The sequence below is a fragment of the Rhopilema esculentum genome, chromosome 16 (genome assembly GCF_057945365.1).
Source record: "Rhopilema esculentum isolate cy_ngs chromosome 16, ASM5794536v1, whole genome shotgun sequence".
Taxonomy (NCBI): Eukaryota; Metazoa; Cnidaria; class Scyphozoa; order Rhizostomeae; family Rhizostomatidae; genus Rhopilema; species Rhopilema esculentum.
The window spans coordinates 932,797-950,296 of NC_142830.1; the positions used below are offsets into that span (position 1 = coordinate 932,797).

General features: G+C 35.4%; 2 protein-coding genes across 2 annotated transcripts in view; one reads left to right on the forward strand and one right to left on the reverse strand.

Moving 5' to 3' along the window:
* Window positions 1-1,776: 1,776 nt before the first annotated feature.
* Window positions 1,777-14,322, forward strand: LOC135682817 (uncharacterized). The gene is made up of 6 exons (XM_065197870.2): window positions 1,777-2,026; window positions 6,116-6,146; window positions 7,593-7,682; window positions 8,064-8,177; window positions 8,486-8,570; window positions 10,001-14,322. The coding sequence occupies exons 1-6, from the start codon at window positions 1,893-1,895 to the stop codon at window positions 10,150-10,152; spliced, it is 606 nt and encodes a 201-aa protein (XP_065053942.1). The 5' UTR covers window positions 1,777-1,892; the 3' UTR covers window positions 10,153-14,322.
* The window catches only part of LOC135682602 (uncharacterized), a 38,273-nt gene continuing 28,713 nt past the window's right edge, over window positions 7,941-17,500 (reverse strand). Inside the window, exons 3-4 of the mRNA XM_089113095.1 lie at window positions 13,429-13,845; window positions 7,941-11,382 (exon numbers count right to left, since the gene is read on the reverse strand). Of these exons, the coding sequence (XP_088969221.1) occupies window positions 10,556-11,382; window positions 13,429-13,845 (1,244 nt within the window). The 3' untranslated portion in view covers window positions 7,941-10,555. The remainder of the gene's footprint in view (window positions 11,383-13,428; window positions 13,846-17,500) is intronic.

Genomic DNA, 17,500 nt, shown 5'->3' on the forward strand with positions numbered 1-17,500 from the left:
TTCAAACTTGTCGGCAAATGAAGGTTGTCTCACTCACTTTCAGGGCCCACGCTACCGGGAGGGGGGGGAGCGGCGAAGGGGCCATGCCGCCCACTATTTTGCAATGCAAATAGCTTTAAAGCTGCAGTAAAGGGGAGAAAGCCTTGGCCCCCTACTTTTGCTAGCTTTGCCCCCCTTCAAACTCGTGGCGTAGGCCCTGACTTTGTTGGCAAATGATGCCTGAACACCTCCCTAGAGCGAAAAAGCTAGCAATCACATTGCTTAGCCTGAACTTGAATTTACTGGTTCTCTTAAAAAAAGAGTGTAATGATCTCTAGCAATGGCGTAGCTTGAACCTTCTGTCTAGACTAAGGGGGTGGAGGGTCATCAGTAGTAAAATTAACCGATGAAGACACAGATGAAAAAAATTAGGTGCTATTCCCAGGGCCTGTGCCAAAGGGGTGGCCAGGGGGCAATGGCAGATGTAAGCAACTATGATTGGGTGTTGTTAGACACTAACTTTGGTATCACACTCTGCAAGCCACTGGTAAACGATGAAAAGGCCCATTTCAAAGTTTGGTTTTTAACTTCAAGGTAATTTTTGCTGAGATTGGAGATTGGTTGGGCACAGAGGAAAACATTTTTGCTAATCAGACCCTTACGAATTTGGGAAAGCACCCAATTTTATAAAGGCGTTTGGAAAAGTTATTGCTTTTTACGTGAAAATTTCGCTTTATACAAGGTCATATGTAGCTTTTTGTGACTGACCTCATCTTACAAATGTCTATTACCTCTAACGTTTATATCCTGAATTGTGTGAGACGAGGAACTGATTTTCCAATGTTGTGATCAAATATCTAAAAATAGTAAAAAGTATTTAAATGTTTCAAACTAAGTCCGTTTTCCTTGGAGCAAAATCCACGACAAGCATTTCAGAATCCAGTTTTTTAAGGATTGAAGTGCTATAGCATTTTATTTTCAATTTTATCGGGAATGTCTAAAGAACGTGAAAGACTTTTCTACATAAACCCTAAAACGAGGGAAAATTGTTGAACATTCTGTAGAGGCACAGAGGAGGGTCCCTTGGGAGCGAAGCGAACAGAAAGTTTTTGCGAACACACCCTTTAGATTAACCGAAAATACATTTCAGAATATTTCTTACAATCGTTTGCTTGCAGTCTTTAAAAAAGTTTTAATATTTTCTGAAATATAAACTCCTCCTCCCCCGCTACGCTACTGATAAAAAGATAAATACTGTTTTTTTTAGTTACTATGTTGGCGTTACTTTGTTACTACTGACTACCAAAATATGATTTCCACCGAATGGAACAAAATTTACCGGCACAGAAATAGACACAGAAAGATTGGGGGTGTCGCACCCCCTACATCTCCCGCTAAATCTGTCCCTGCAGGGAGGCCATAGCCTCCGCCATTTTCGCGTAAAAAAAAGCTTCAAATCAGCTCAACTCATTTCTATACATAAGCCTCTAGGTTACAACAAATAAATTGAACGAAAGTCTACAAGTAAAAAAGCGAAAGCAAAATGTTTGCCACAATGAGGGCTTGAGGGGATAAGGGGAAACCTTTACATTAATGGCCCCTTCTTTACATACCGATAGACGATTTTACCGTCAAATTAGGATTTTGTGGGACAACCGAAGATTTATCGACAAACTCATAAAGCATTGGGTGCCAACCCCCTACAACCCGAACCCGCCCCTTCTACGCCCCTGATCACTAGATTATAGTTTCCCGCCAATGAGTGTTTTGTTAGTTTTGTTTTATTTCAAACTTTCAAAACGAGGTCCAAGATGGCGACGCCAACGTGACTAAACAGACTTTTTAGAAACCATGTAATAGAAGTATAATTAGAAGCACATACAGCGTAAAAGTGCAGGGATTATCAAAATCAGATGGTTATTCGTGCTGCTGCAATCTGGGAGCCATTAATGTCCCTGTCTATCCACGCTAACTTCCTTCGCGCTATTGTAATTTTGCCTGTTGTCTTGGTGTCAAACTGTTTGAAGGAAACTGGGCGTTTTAGAAGGTATTATCGTTTATGATTGTAATGTCATGATAAAAATATTGTATCTTACAGGTGTCTAATAGATAGCTATTGATGTGTAAATGATATTTCTTCATTTTTTATTAACTGTTCAGATCAAGTTCAAATAGAGTTCTCAAAAGTGTGACGTCACAAAAAACCACATAACATGAAAGAACACCATAAAATACTCCCATATATGCAGAATCAGTTAAATTTGTCAAAATCTTGTGAGCTATGGCCAAAAGAAGATTCGAAGTTTGCTAACGGATTACTGTTATTTTGGCTCAGTTCATAAAGTTATGAACTGAGACCAAATTACAGAGGTTTGAATTGATGGGGCCAGAGCTTTTGCTCATCTGGTCATATCTCATCTGGCCAATTCGTAATACCTTTAACTGATTTTGCAGATTTAGAGGTATTTCATTATGCTCAGATTATGGGAAAAAAATTCTAAAAAAAAGTTTTTGTGACGTCATCACTTGACAACTCTTTTGCAAAAATATTGTTTTCACCCCTTTTTATTTTAAGCTGGTATGTACAAAATAGCTGCAAATGCCTTTTATAATTAGCATCTTGTGTTTAGGCCAAAGATATTGGTTTTATCATAAAGAATTTAATCTTTTCTAAAATCTTTATAGGAGAGGGTTCTTCAGGCCTGGCCGTTTGTATTTTTATAGGTGAGCTTTGAATTGCTCCCCTCATTAGCTGAGACGAGCTAAATCAGTAACACATAGTATGTACTTTAAAGACAATTGACAGATGACTTAATAAGCCCCTTTAGTATCTGTTGGTTGCCTTAATGTAATAGCCTCAGTCAGGAGTGTGATGTTTTACTTCTTTCAATTTGTATTTGCTTTAACCATGACTTAGGCACCCCCTTTACTTGAAGTATTTAAAAGGACAGACTCTTTCAGTTTTATGTAAAGCTGGCACAACACAAAAACAACAATTCTCTTGCAAAACAATTTTTTTTTGTCACAGAATTTGAAAATGGCTTTGAAAAACAAATTTTGAAACAAACTTAAGTTGTACGTCTAGCACTCTTTGGAGAATAAAACGTCAGAACATAGATGGAAAACTCTATGCTAAAATACCCAGTTTTGGATCGAAATGAGCCAATCAGAAAACGCGAACACATGACTGTTGAGGTTGTCCAATCAGTGCCGCTTTCCTATTGAAAATGTTACCAACGGAGACCTAAGGTGAAAACGAACTCCTTCTGTCTACACAAAAGCGGTTGGTCATGTTTATATAGTAGATAGATTCACAAACTGCTAGAAGGAATGATGATCAGGCTTTGCCAATAATGCGAAACATATTGCTGGAAGGGACCTGCTTTCTTATTATATCCAAAATCTGCAAATCCTACCAATTTCTTTGACTTTCCTTCCAAAAATATTCTTGTTTTCTTAAGATTGAAAAGTTCTAATTGATACAAACATACCTTTCGGTTAACTATCCTTTTCCAAATAGGTCAAAGTTTATGCCTAACATAACAAAAACCGCCCAACAAGCAAAAAGTTAATTGCAAAAAATGCAATGACGGGAGAAATCGCTCTTACAAAAATAAACCAATTAACCCTTGTACGTTTTCAGGGTTCTCTGAATAGGAAAAGGGCAATTGAACCCCCCATATAGGGGAGCAATTCTCCCTTCATGTTCTGTTTAGGTTAGCAATTCATAGCTCGCCTCAGGTTGCGAGGGGAGCCTGGAGGCGAGCGCGAGCTATTGCTCGCCTCAAACCGCCAGGCCTGATTCTTGTGTGTGTAGGTCTTTGACATGAGCAGGAGCTTGGTATAATTGTGTGTCTGATGTCTAACTTTGGTTTTTGACATCTGCTTATGCAAAACACCAATGGAGGCTTGTGGGGAAAATTTTAAGTTGGGCTGATAAAGTAATATTAGAAATCTAAAGCCATTGACATGAAAAACCTTCCCCCTTTCTTACTACCTCTTGTCAACAAGGCTATCTTCATTTTGAGAGTTTTAATTAACAGCAAGGGTCTCTATGGATAATACGTAATTTCTTCATAAATGCAACTATGTTGAAATTCTCAACTTTCTTTGTTCAAGTTTGCTGGATTGTTTCTCTTCTCACAACAAAAAGGAATGTTAATGGGTGATATTTATCAAAACATAAGCAGCTTGAATATGTCCAACCCATAGATGATATTTGTAGCATAGCATTCTCTGTTCCAGGCAATTTTTTGTTTTTACATTTGCCAAAAACGGATTATAGAATTGGAATCTTTTTGTTAAAATTAGTCTGTGTCAAAATTTCATGTTGTTTGCCCATCAGACAATTCAAGCTTTTTTCAAAATTTAGCTTTTCCTTTACATTTAAATGGAGTTTCTTGCTGTAGTGAATTTTTTTCATTACAGCAGCAAATTCTGGTCAAATATAAAGAACTATCTAAATATTAAAATTGATGACCGAACTCTTGACCGAACAGTCCAAACAACATATAGTTTTCAGTCTAAACTAATTTCAAGATGAAGATTTAAAATCTGAAGTTCATTTTTTAAAAAGGTCTTTAGATAGCAATGGAAAAAAATTGATAACCTCAACCCGGAAAGGAGAAAAATAAAAAAAAATTTGCTGTGAAGTGCTCAAATTGATAATAAACATTGGAGATATACTTGTGTGATTGTATTGGAGATGCCCCTTGGATGAAGAGGGACTATTGCTTTACCCTCCCAATTTGAGTTGTATTTGAGGATCAGCAAAAGGAATCCTGATGAAGACTTAACTTTGTATGCTTTACTTCAAATTTTAAAGTTGAACATGAAAGTCATCAAGTAAACACCAATCTGCTGTCCCACTACAAGATCTACATTGCCTATCACAACAACATAAATTCAGCTACCCTTAAGTTAAATTACTTGGGGCTAGCCACAAAGGAATGCAGGTTTGTGCAAAATTGGCCAATTAGTCCTTGATTTAAAAGTTGAGTCAGAAAAAATACTTGATTGTTGCAATCTCTTTTAGTCCAGGGTCACAGGTGCTGGTAGCTTCATGATGCGACAGGGCAGGAACCCAGAAAGGGTACCTTGGGGTAACAAAGTTTGCTGCTAAAACAAATTGGGAGTTGTTGTTTAGCCAGTGGCCAAGGCATGGTTGTACGTCAAGGCCCTGTCCAGTGAGGGATAGTCTGTGGTGGTCTGATGACCTGAAATTTTGTGGTCTGCAAATTTCTAAAGCACTAAAGACTCTCTGAAAAGAGGGATATGCCCAAATAATGCATCAGAATCAAGATAACAGTCCAACTTCATTCTTGAAAATTCTTCAAACCCTCAGAGGAGGCTGGACCCAATCCTAGCTTAAATAAAATCAAAAAAATTTTCTGATGATCATACACATCTTTTGATAAAACCTAGATTTCATTAGCATTATATATCAATATTGATTAATATTGCTCGGAAATGAATTTCGTGAAAAGGCACTTGGTTGCCTTGCACCATCATGGCAGCTGCCCCTATTACCCTCATGTCTTGGGGTAGCCCCCAAAGCTCTTTAAATGGTTTCTGATACAGGTTTTTGTCTAGTTTTCAAGGGAACCACAGGTGGTGGGACCTAGACAAACTAGAGAGAGGAAAAAGAGTGAAACTCAGAGCAAGGAAATTGGCAAACAGTGCCAATATTATTATAAACATTAATTTCATTTGTTAAACATATAAATCTAAAACTTATTAGCAATACCCTGCACTGCAAAACATTCCTTAAAAATTTTCATCCTCAAACAAAATTGCAATAAAATCCATGTGTTATCATACTCTTAATAAGTACCATACCGGAAACTTTGTTTTTATTCATGGAAAAGTCAATTTTGAAAATGTAGTATAGTAGAATCCCGTTATAACGTACTCAGTTATTACGTACTTTCCAATCCAACTTACGTACTGGTGTGCTTGGTCCCGGCAAAAGGTGTGCTTGGTTTTAGTCAACTTTTACTTACCCTTGTTACAACATACTCAAGATATAATGTACTTTAAAGTATGTTATAACCGTATTATACTGTACTCTCCAGACAAACTTTTGTACTTGCATTCCCAAAATCTTCAAAACATAGTTATTTATTTTATCTTGCAGGCTGGAACCTGACAAAACTATTTTCAATGAGGTGATCATGATTTTTTTTCTGCTTTGCTTTTTGTTATCATATGTTGCTCATTAAGGCAGAAGGTTCATTTTATTATGCATAAGTTTAAGTTTGATATCTGATTTTGATGGAATGATGAAATTACCAGAGACTTGATGCACGAGTGTCAACACTATTCGAGCATCCCATTTCACTACACTACAATTCCACTACAAATAAAAAGTTTTTGTTATCTCGAGTGGAATTTGCTGATCTAAAAACCTTTTCTGAATTTTTTCGGAACCTTTTGCCTATTCCTTTTCACAGTTATTAACTTTAAAAAGATTGTTAGAAGCATTTTAAATATGGTTGATTTTAAATATGTTAGCAAATATTCATTTGCAAAAATTATAATAACGTTAAATTGCTTCTCCAACTAGTGTTAAAGGAAATAGGCCGCGGTCACACTGTACTTTTCCAAGCATCCTTTTTGCTAATCCGTATTTGTTCTTACATCATGCGACCGGTCACACATGATTTTTTATAAGGATGCTTTAGTACCCTCAAGGAATTAATAGGTCAAGAAAATAACATGCACATTTATAACACGCAGAGTATATTTCCCGCCAAAATTTCACTATTTTTGCTTCTTGGTTCGCGCCAATTTAAAATTTCTTTATTCGTTATCATGATGGAGCTACAATCGTCTATCTTGTTTCTCGTAAATTCGAAAGTTTTTTCTTGGCCTGGTTGACAGTTTTTTTAGGTCCATTTTTATTAACATTATTTATAATTTTTGTCCATGCCTGCCGATTGCGACTGCTTTCCAGCTCCGGGACATTTTCTTTCCACTTTTTAATCAGGCTTCTTGCTTGAATCTCGGACCAGCGACAATTGTTTTCCCCTTTTTTCTTTTCATCTTCGTTTGCAACTTCATTCCCTGGATTCAAGTTCATACGCGCATTCTGGTAGCGTTCAAATTCAATTTGCTGCAAATATATTTGGTACTGAAACGGATTTTGCTGAGAATTGCCTCCAGATCCGGAATGGTACGACATGATTGTTTTGTAAATTTTGCTTGTTGAATTTTCAGTGAAAAATTTATAAATGAAAAGAATTGTACGCGTGCGCTTTATTTTATTGCAACCGCCATAGGACACACATGTCAAGGACACGCACATCAGTAATCCTTTATGGAAACAGAACATCATGATTTTGTTCATTTAGAACGCATAACAAGTATTTAGCATGGTTTTGGGAAGGTACAGAGCATCCTAAAGAATTAAGGGGATTTCCTTTGAAAATGCAAAATTCCGACCGAATTCCAGAAATGTTTAGCAAGGCCATTAGTACAACACCTTTTAAGAAAGCATGCTTAAAAGCATAGTGTGACCGCGGCCATAGTCTTGATACTATAATTAATCACAGTCATTTTGCCTAAGATAAAATGTGACTTTAACCCAGCTTTTTGTTGTAAATTCTCTACAGGTTTTGTCTAATCATGAAGCTGCTTCATATCAACTAGATGGGCTACTTTCAAATACTAACTATGAAATTAGAATTTCCTACCCAGCTGTTGTAAGTACAAATATTCCAAATTATTTGTTTACATAAATATTTGCATAACTTGGAGTTTTAAGTGTTTGGTGGAGGCCTTTAAAGACAAAATTTGTTTTCGCTCAGTTTATCAGACGTCTTCCCCAGCCCCTGGACCAGTTATTACTTCATCTAATGATTGTCCTAGCAACAAGGTTATTTGCTCACAATTATAGAAGACTAAAGTTTTTTCTCAGTACCTTTAAGTGTCTCATATTTAGTTTTTGGTTTTTCTTTGGGGGGGGGGGGGGGGCTGGTTTTGAAAGATGTTTTTGCCTTATTTGCATTTCCAGAGCCCTAAGTCACAGACACATGGCCATTTGTATACATGGTTTTCAACTTATTTCAATCTTTTCAAACAAGGTTCCGACAGATTTTGTTATACGCATACTATGGCCTGATCAGCAATCAAGAATCAAGTCAAGGCAAATTCTAAACATTGAAAAAACGACATTCAAAACTGATCACACAACTAAGGTTTGTAACTGTTTATAGCAAAAGTTAATTGTCAAATTCTCACATGGAAAATTCCCTTAACTTTTTATGTGTCAGTTCCATTTCTTTTCTCGAAGTAGTTGGTAAAATAATTAATCATATTTAAATAATATTTTTAATTAACCATGCATTTCATGTCAGTTTCTTGCTTTAACTTTTTCTTTAAGAACTTCTTAGTTTACCTTTGGCATATACAAAATTTTTATGGATTAAAACTCTGTTAAATTCTAAAAATGTTAGATTATCTTAGATAAGATAGATTGGCATTTATTTACCACATGCTTTTTAAGGGATATGTTGCTGAGATCATAGCATACAGGACAGGGTTTCCTTATGATGATCGCAGACTCAAGGATCCAGTTGTGTACAACATAGGTATGTAAAGAATTGAAAGTAATTTTTGCATAACAAAAGTTCTTATTGTGTTTTTCAGCTCAGTTTTAACATTCTTGATTTTTAATTACTTAATCAATATTTTACTTCATGGAAATCTTATTTTTTCATTACTTTGCTTTATTTAAATTTTTTCTTTCTGTTTTTCTTTATTATTGACATTTTTAGTAATTAATTACACATAACTGAGCAAGGGTCAGATAGCTTGTATTCAATGCTTACTAGTGTTGTTTTACTCTGCTAACAAACAAGTTTCTTTTAATTAAAATCTCGAGTTTTTATAGGTTGTATTGAGAGAAGGATTATATATACCACCTCTTCAAAAAAATTTCTGCAGATTTAGCCCCTGCTAATCTAATCCATCTGTTTGTACAATCGTGACATGTTTCAGCTTATTAGATTGCAATAGTTTCTTTTATCCACCAGTGTTCTTTGGTAATGACCCTAGTTACTCTTCGAGTTTTGAATAAACTCCCCACTGCTTATTAGTTTTTGGAAAAAATCTATATCCTCATTCCAGACACCCTTGTTATTAATTTGTGCATTAAAAAACTGCACAGTGTATAAATTGATGCTCTCTTCAGCATTTAGAAGTGAATCAAAAACCAAAAGGAGTCAAAACTAAGAACCATATATTTTTCATACAGTTATTTCATAAAAATGGTCACCCCTACTTCAAGAAACAGGTGTCTTGTTGATATTTATTTTGTCTCCAATCAAATGGGACTGCAAGCACTCTGCCCTGTTTATTACTATTTTGGGAATTTCCTGCCCACCTTATTTATTCCAGACCCCTATTTCTTTGGTTTTGAAAGAATTTTCACCTTATTCCTCTTCAAACCAAACCCCCACCTGTTTAGGACTTGAGAGTATAAGAGTACAAAAATATTTGTTTCTGATGGTCATGCCAAAACAGAATGCCCCTGCTAACCTTATTCATACTGTTTGTACCATATTTTGGCTTATTAGGATTGCAAAAGTTTCTTTTATATGCTAGTGTTCTTAGGTAATTATTCTAGTTACTCTTGAGAAGGATATGCCACTTGAGAAGCAGTGACTTTGCAAAAATGATAGTGTATACCAAAAATGAGCCTAAAACTGCCAAAAAAGAACAACACATTGCTAACAAAACTTTTTTAGGGAGTTGGATTTATCGCACCTCCCTGCAGGGATTAACTTGTGTCAGGAAATCAACTCCAATTTTTGCTTGTAACTGGGTTGTTCTGCTTGTTCCTAATTTTATGAACAGGTTCCCAATGTTCAGGTTATATGAAAACCAGGGTGGAACTTTCACAATGGCAGTGTAAAAACCAAAAGCTCAACTCCCTCCACACATCATGCTGATCTATTTTAAAGCCCTGGGATTAAAAGTATATTAGAAAATATTTACCTCTGATAATATATATTTTTAGTTCTAGAAACTTTACACTTTGGACTGTCACTTAAGTCTTGGCTGATGGTTTGCTATGCATTCATTCTCTGTATTGTGTCTTTCAAATACTTTGCTCCATTGCTTTATCAATACATGATAGTTAGAATCAAGAAAGAAGAACACCAAAGTTGAGCTCCAAACATGGCTTTACACCATTTTCAAAGAAAACATACTGCAAGCAGAGAGCAGAGTTCTAAACTGTAATGGCGAAGGATGTTCTAGTTTATTGTCAAATTGAATTTTCACATTTTATGTTGTTATTTTGATATTATGAACATCTTTAACAAGAAGGAAAATTTATTATTATTTTGGGATGTATTAAAACCATGTATGCCTACTAAATGATAGCCCATATTCCTTCATTGCAAATAAAACTTCAAATGTGCTACAATTAATTCTTCATCTTTAAATCAAAAATTATAGCAACAATGAAACCCTTTCTCAAAATTTCTTGATACCACTTAGAAAATCACACGAGTAGAAATCATCAGTTTACATTTTTTAAATTTTATTTGAGATAAAATGATATTGCTTATTAATCTTCTGCTGGTCTTTTAGTTCCTCGTTTATCTGTACTGTGATCTGTTCCTTTAGGTTCTACCTTATCTTTACCATTGAAACATGTTAGGTGAAATGAAATACACATCATAACCTTTTTTGGTGCCACATTTCTCACCATATGCACTTTGCAATCACCAACCTTGGATCCCAAAATTTGCCTCACCCTTCCTTCCACATCTTGAAATGGATTCTCCATCTTTGAAAAGCAGTAACAGTGAACTGTCAGACCACTTGTAATTCTGCATGCCAGTGTATCAACATATTTGAAAACATCTAGAAACTCTATTGCTATGGCAGGCAAATTCATTATAATGTGGGTGATATTTTTCGTTTGGTTGGCATCTTGCATTGTTTGCTGCTCTAACAATCCTATTCCCAAAACTTTTTTTAAAAATTCTCTTCCATCTAGATTGTAGGCAACAACTTTGTTTGAGACTTTATTTATCTTTATGTTATGGAGTAGTGCTTTGTATGATTCAGGGTTTAGATCATTAGCATACACAAAGCATCCCTTTTTTGCAGCTGGAATAGCAAATGGACCAACACCTGCAAATACATCACAAACAACATCATTCTGATCCAAAATGCCTACAATCCTTTGGTGTTCTGTTTGTAATCTTGAATTCCAATAAACTTTAGAAAAGTCAAACTCAAATTTACAGCCATGTTGCTTCACATGTGCAAACGTGTCATTTTCACCAGCAAGTAGCTCCATTTTAAAGAATCGGAATGTTTCTTCAATTGTATTTGTTTTATTTACAACTGTTCTTATATTTGGGTTCTTGTCCAAAATAACTGTCCCTAAAAAAATCACAAATGCTTCAAAGATTTGAACACAAAAGTGCAAGATGAATGGTAACATGAATGTACACAGAATCAATATTTTCACATGCCTAGTTTATAAACAATCCTCATATTTTGCACAAATCGTTGGTGCAATATTTCAATAAAATGCATTGAATAATTCAATTTAATATGATGATTACATCAGACTTAAATTATAACCAATTCCTATCCAGAACATTTTGATCCATGTGCAAGGGGACTTTAATTAAGCTGCAAAATCAAGTTATAAGTGCAGTTTCTGCTTACAGTTTTACCTCAGTGTGGGCAGGGACATATAGGGTCGCGTTTCCCAGGTTAAGGATTGGACAGAGCTGTAAAAACAGATCTCTGCTCACTGAATTTTAGGATGGTGGTCATAATTTTGCAACAAAAGTAATGATTATTTTAAAAATCTTTTGCATCACACACTGAAATAAGAGATAAATGAATTAAAAATCTCAACAGGAAATATACCAGTGAGAAATTGAACCAGTGTCCTTTTAGAATAAAAAGTTTCTGTAATTGGATTATTATGCCTAAGCAGGTTTTCTGATAAAATAGCATATATTTGCATTCTTAAGTCGTCTTGATGCCTGCTTAAGTCGTCTTGATAACTACACTTGTATTCTAGCCCTTTACTGGGATCCTAAAAGCTTCAAAATAAACAAAATGATGCTATCAATTACTAAAATGCTTCCAAACCTTTCACCAAGATCTTATTTTGTTGATACAACAACATTTTTTTTGAGAGAATGTACTGTTGTATTTGACTGATGATTATCTTAATCTGATCTGGCTCTAGTCCTACCAAAATGCACAACACTTGCAAATTTCACACTTGCATTTGTAAATGATGTTTCCCCATATTCCAAAGAAAAATGGCTTTTGTAATTTCACAAAGCAACAAGTGGCAATTTAAAAAACTAGATAATTTTGGATTGAGCTAATAATGTGTTAAGCTGACTGATAATTTTAGAATATACAAAAGATAGAGCTACTCTTGGATGCTTAATACAGGGTTGGCACTAGATCATAGTCAGCTAACGTACATGATGTCATACAAACTATGGCAACCTGATGCATAAGTGGTAGTATGACCTCATCGCATTCAACCATTTGATGAAAGACTTTATTGCAAGCGGCATGAAATTCAATTCCTATGTCAACTGCCAATACCTCAGCTCAGTCAATGTTCTGAACACTAAACTATGGATAATGAAGACTGACGCAATGGTTTTAAGAGGGACTTTGGGCTTGATTACAGCAAATTTTGTCGGGGAACTCTCTTTTAAATGCTTGATAATGTTCTTATGCGACAAAACTAGTTATCTGAAATTTTAGCAACGGCTTCATACATAATTATCAATGGCAGTTACTCTGACTCAGGCGAAAACGTAAGAGAGAGTTTTTTTAGCTGCACATGCACTAAAATGAGTTCTTTAGATTCAACTGTAAGAGAGTGCCATTGCACTTAATCCTTGGTTTGAAAGATGTATGACGTCATGTACGTTAGCTGACTATGATCTAGTGCGGACCTTAAAACAGGGGGGGGCTTATTAATTTTCAAAAATTTTTAGATACAAGTACCAGTCATTGGTGGAGCAGTAACCCTGTTCAGTGATATTTTTGATGAAATAGGGGCTACTTGAACATAAATCAATTCAGATATATGGAACCTTCTTTCTTGCTGTCTGCAGCAAAAATACGATGTAATGTTTTGGCACTGCATTGATGCAAACTATTTAATCCTGAATTCCAATCAAATTCGTAAAAATTATGACTCATCTTAATCTCCATTGATAGGCACTGTTGCTTTCAGTCATTAAAAAGTTTACAGTAGTTTTGATAGCCTATTACAAATGTAGATAGTTTCTGTTGGCAGTCATCAAATATTTGGCAAAACAAAGGCAAATGCTGACATATGTCATATGAGGTATATCATTATCAGCTATTCTATTTGTTACTTTGTTGTTGTTCATTACCTCCATTAATTATTTATAGTTAATTGCCAAAAGCACTCACCAATAAGTTCTTTGAACTGAAGATGACATTCTCTCAAGTTCATATGTGCGATGTGACCAACTGTTTCAAATGCAGTTGTTACTTCCATTCCGTCAGGCAAAACTGCATCAAGTATTTCATCTGCTGTGAAATGGTCATATGTACAAATGATCTGATGCTGTGTCAGTTCCCCATTGTTTTCTTTTATACACATTTGTTCATCGGCTTTCAAATCGTCAATATTTGAAAGGATGGAGTCCAACAATAACAATTTTTTCTTGGCATTTGTTTGGTCTGAAACAATGTCTTTCAATTTTGGCCGCCTTAACAGGATCCTAGAAAGAGCCTTCCTTGCTTTGTTACAGTTTTTTGCATCAACACGAAGAGCAGAGACCACAAAAGAGCACGAAAAGGCAGCTTTGTCTAATGCTTGCATGCCTAAAGGGAAAAAACCACAATTAGTTGAAATAGAGGTTTCAAATGAAAATTGAAAGATTAATAAATATGTACTGTCACTGAAACTTACATCAACTATCAGGAAATTAATCCCACCTAAATTTTAAAACAAAAGTAGTTCAAACACTAGGAATATCTCTAAATATTTATTTGAGACTTTCAAAATAACAAAAAATATTTTCTTTTATATGTCAAAGATGCAAGAGAATGTACTGGATTTCTGGCTGTCAATTTTGATATCACAATTGTTTACAACATTGCTTGAGTATTACTATAGATGCAATATGTATCCATTGTTATTTTCAGTTTCTGGCTCTCCTTTGTCATAGACAAATAAGATATCCAGCTCATCTTCACTCTCAGCTCTTTTGGCCCTACATCTGGCCTGATCTCTAGCATTGGCAGTGACATTTGGTCATTTGATAAATCTAGAGAAAATATCATGCATTTACATTTTTTTAATAAGACTACCTCACAGACAGAACAAAACATAATTTAATTAAAATCCCATTTTTTCAAAATAAAACTTGATATCAGATACACAAGCAACAAATATTTACTTTGGTTTGTTAATGTTCAAAGAGGAATGTTAATGTTGAAACTAAACAAGGGTAGCATTTTCAAATGTCACTTTTTCACCCTTCCACATGTAAGTGTGTTAATAGCATTTTCACAAAGTCCATTATGGAAGGAATTTTCAGAAAATGTTTCAGAAGAGTCTCAAGTGGAAGTTTCATGTCTCTCTTTTCTTGTTTTATAAAACACGGCAACAAATAATTTTAAAATGTCACATTGGTGGGGTTTAGAGCATTGAGGATGTTGCAAGGATTAGTGAATAACAGTGAAACTCCACAATGACTCCAACAACGAGAGCGATTTGCTGCTTCCCTGCCAAAATTCATAGGGCCAGGTCTGCATCCCACCTCTTATAAGACGATAAAAAGATGTGCTCTGCCTAGTGAGCCTCGATCCAGAGAGGAGATGATGAAGAACATTACAGCCCTAAGTTTAACATATCTGAGTGTATCTCTACCTCGTGTACTCCAACTAAGTTGCTTCTGCAGCTCTCAAGGGAAATCAAATACTTGGTCAATTAATGCGTAGCTTCACCTACCGAGACCATAACACTTTCACCAAGTTATATATACAGTATGTACGACCTCATATTGGAATATTGTGTTCAGGCCTGGAGTCCATGGCTTGTCCAGAATATTCATTCACTTGAGAATGTGCAACATTGAATTGTATCTGGTCTGCAGGGTATTTATGAAGAAAATCAAAAGAAACTTTTCTATCCTTAAGGTAAGGCATATTAGAGGGGATAGAGTCATTCAAAGTCATTGATAGAAACAGATTCTTCTCGCCCTCTGCTAGTACCCACACTCGTGCAACAAGAAAAAACAACTCAAATCTCAGCAGAAATACAAACAAGGTCCCGCTAGGCACCCTTTCAGAACTGAACTACCTTTGAAATTTCTTTTCCTAACATGTGGTAAACCAAGGGAATGAACAACCCAACAACGTTAAGAATTCAATATCTGTGAATAGTTTTAAGAATGCATACAGTAACAACTAGTAAATAAGTAGATAAATTAAATGCTTAACCCCACATATAAGAACCTGTTGGAAATTTTTGGCTAAACAAGTTCTTATATTTTAGATTATTCAGGGCTTCGTTGGAAAGGCATGTGATCCCACGCCCGGGCCCTGGTGCATGCCTCGAGGAGTGCAAAATATCACATGCCATTTTTTATTTTGAGAGCGAAATTCTCCCTTAATGATTGGTTTTGCTGGTTTTTGGAGACGGGTTTAAATATAAATCTTTCCTTGGTACTATTACTTCATGCCACTTCAAAAAGGCTTAAAACCTTGTCAGGATTGTGGATTAAATATAAGATTTTGAATAATCATAATACTTATTTAAAGTGGATTCCCAAATGCTATATCCGGTATAACAAATGTCTGGCCCCTTGGATTCTGCCGAGCCCCATACAAATTTCCTCAATATAATGAATCCTGTATAATACGAACCAAATTGTATGTCCCTTCATCATGATTTTCCTCGATATGGCGAACTTTTCTATACATATTCACCGTTATTTTTGTCTACTTATTACTGGTGTATATTCTCTGTTTCTCTGGGGGAATGATAATTATCAGCGACAAAACAGACATTGGCAAACATGCACTTTTTATGATGCAAAAAATGGAGAAGAGATTTGTGCACAATTTTACACCTTTTCAAAGCTTTATAGCATTTCAGTGAACAAATCCAATAAGAGGAACAAGATTCTCATTTTCAATCGCTTATTTAGCGAAAGTAGTGGATTTGCCAATTTTGCGAAAAAAAATTGGATATTTGCGGAATTTCGCTACCCCCGTACAGCCCCTCCTTAGTCTTTGCTATGCTTCAAATCTAGATTTTGGCAACATTTAATTGAATGAAAAATGGCCCATCATTATCTTTTTTGCATTATCCCAATGGATTATCCACATCTGGCCAGTGAAGTACATAAAAAAGCTATAATGCTTGATAACCTAGGGCCCTAGGGGGCACGGATTTACATGCAAAAGCAGTCATTCCAACTAGATGAGCGCCAAGCCCCTAATGTCTCTGCTAAGGACATATCATCGAAGCTGATGAAAAATGCTTATGACATGGCAAATATTTTTCTGTACTTGTAGTACTGCTTTTTTGCTGATATATTAAATGAGTTCAGTTTATACTTGTGTAGAAACTTGCTCAAGTCTTCAGAAATATCACTTTTTTTGTTACGCCTGGATGTTTTCAGGCGTGCGGTGGTTAGCACGCCTGCTATATTTTTCCCACAGAAGCATGTTATTTAAAAAGCTAATTTCTGCCAGAAGGTTCTTAAATCCCTAGGTTGTTACACATAGGCTTTCATTATGATAAAACAAGAACTACTTGCCATAACTCAACACATCCTTCAAGGAAATCACATTTTGCTCAATATACAAAATGTATTCTTGGGAATAATTGTTTTATTTACATTAACTCTTGAAGAATTTATCCTTTCTTCTGGAATTTAGGTCGATTGGAAGGAAAAAGGGAGGAATTAAGAAGGATTTTTTTAAAAATTGGGATGAAATTTCTGATTTAAAAATTATAAAATGGCCTTGTCAATCAGTGAGAGGACCAATTACACAGGAAGAGCTTCACAGTTTATGCAAACTTTGGCTAGTAAACTGACTTGGAAAATTCAATGTTATGATGGTACAAAAAGCCCATTTTACAAATTTTAATTTGGGTAAAAACTGCAGTACAAATATAGTAAATAACTTGCTTCAAAGCCATGCTGCCGTTTTATTAGTTTCCTGTGCTTGGGTGAAAAACAAACAAATGTAATAAAACAGGCATGTGATAAAACACACTTCCCAAAGTGGGGAGGTGTGTACCAATGTGTGTGTGATCCCACACCTTTTCCAGGCAGGCCTGGTTATTTCTTTCACATATTACAGCCATTTCAATTAAGAGGTCTTAATTTTCAACTCATAATCAAATACAATTTCTATTCCCCTTATATCAACTTTCCCTCACAAGGAAATTCAATGATTGAAAGTTGAAACTTTTCTTCAACTTCTTTAAGTGGCTGTTATTCAAATTTCTAATTGTTTT

Bases quoted from the DNA above. Each gene is read 5' to 3' on its own strand.
- LOC135682817 (XM_065197870.2), top strand. From the start codon at position 1,893: ATGGTTATTCGTGCTGCTGCAATCTGGGAGCCATTAATGTCCCTGTCT. The intron at 7,683-8,063 runs GTAAGTACAAAT...TTTTCAAACAAG, and splicing joins GAATTTCCTACCCAGCTGTT to GTTCCGACAGATTTTGTTAT. The intron at 8,178-8,485 runs GTTTGTAACTGT...ATGCTTTTTAAG, and splicing joins AAACTGATCACACAACTAAG to GGATATGTTGCTGAGATCAT.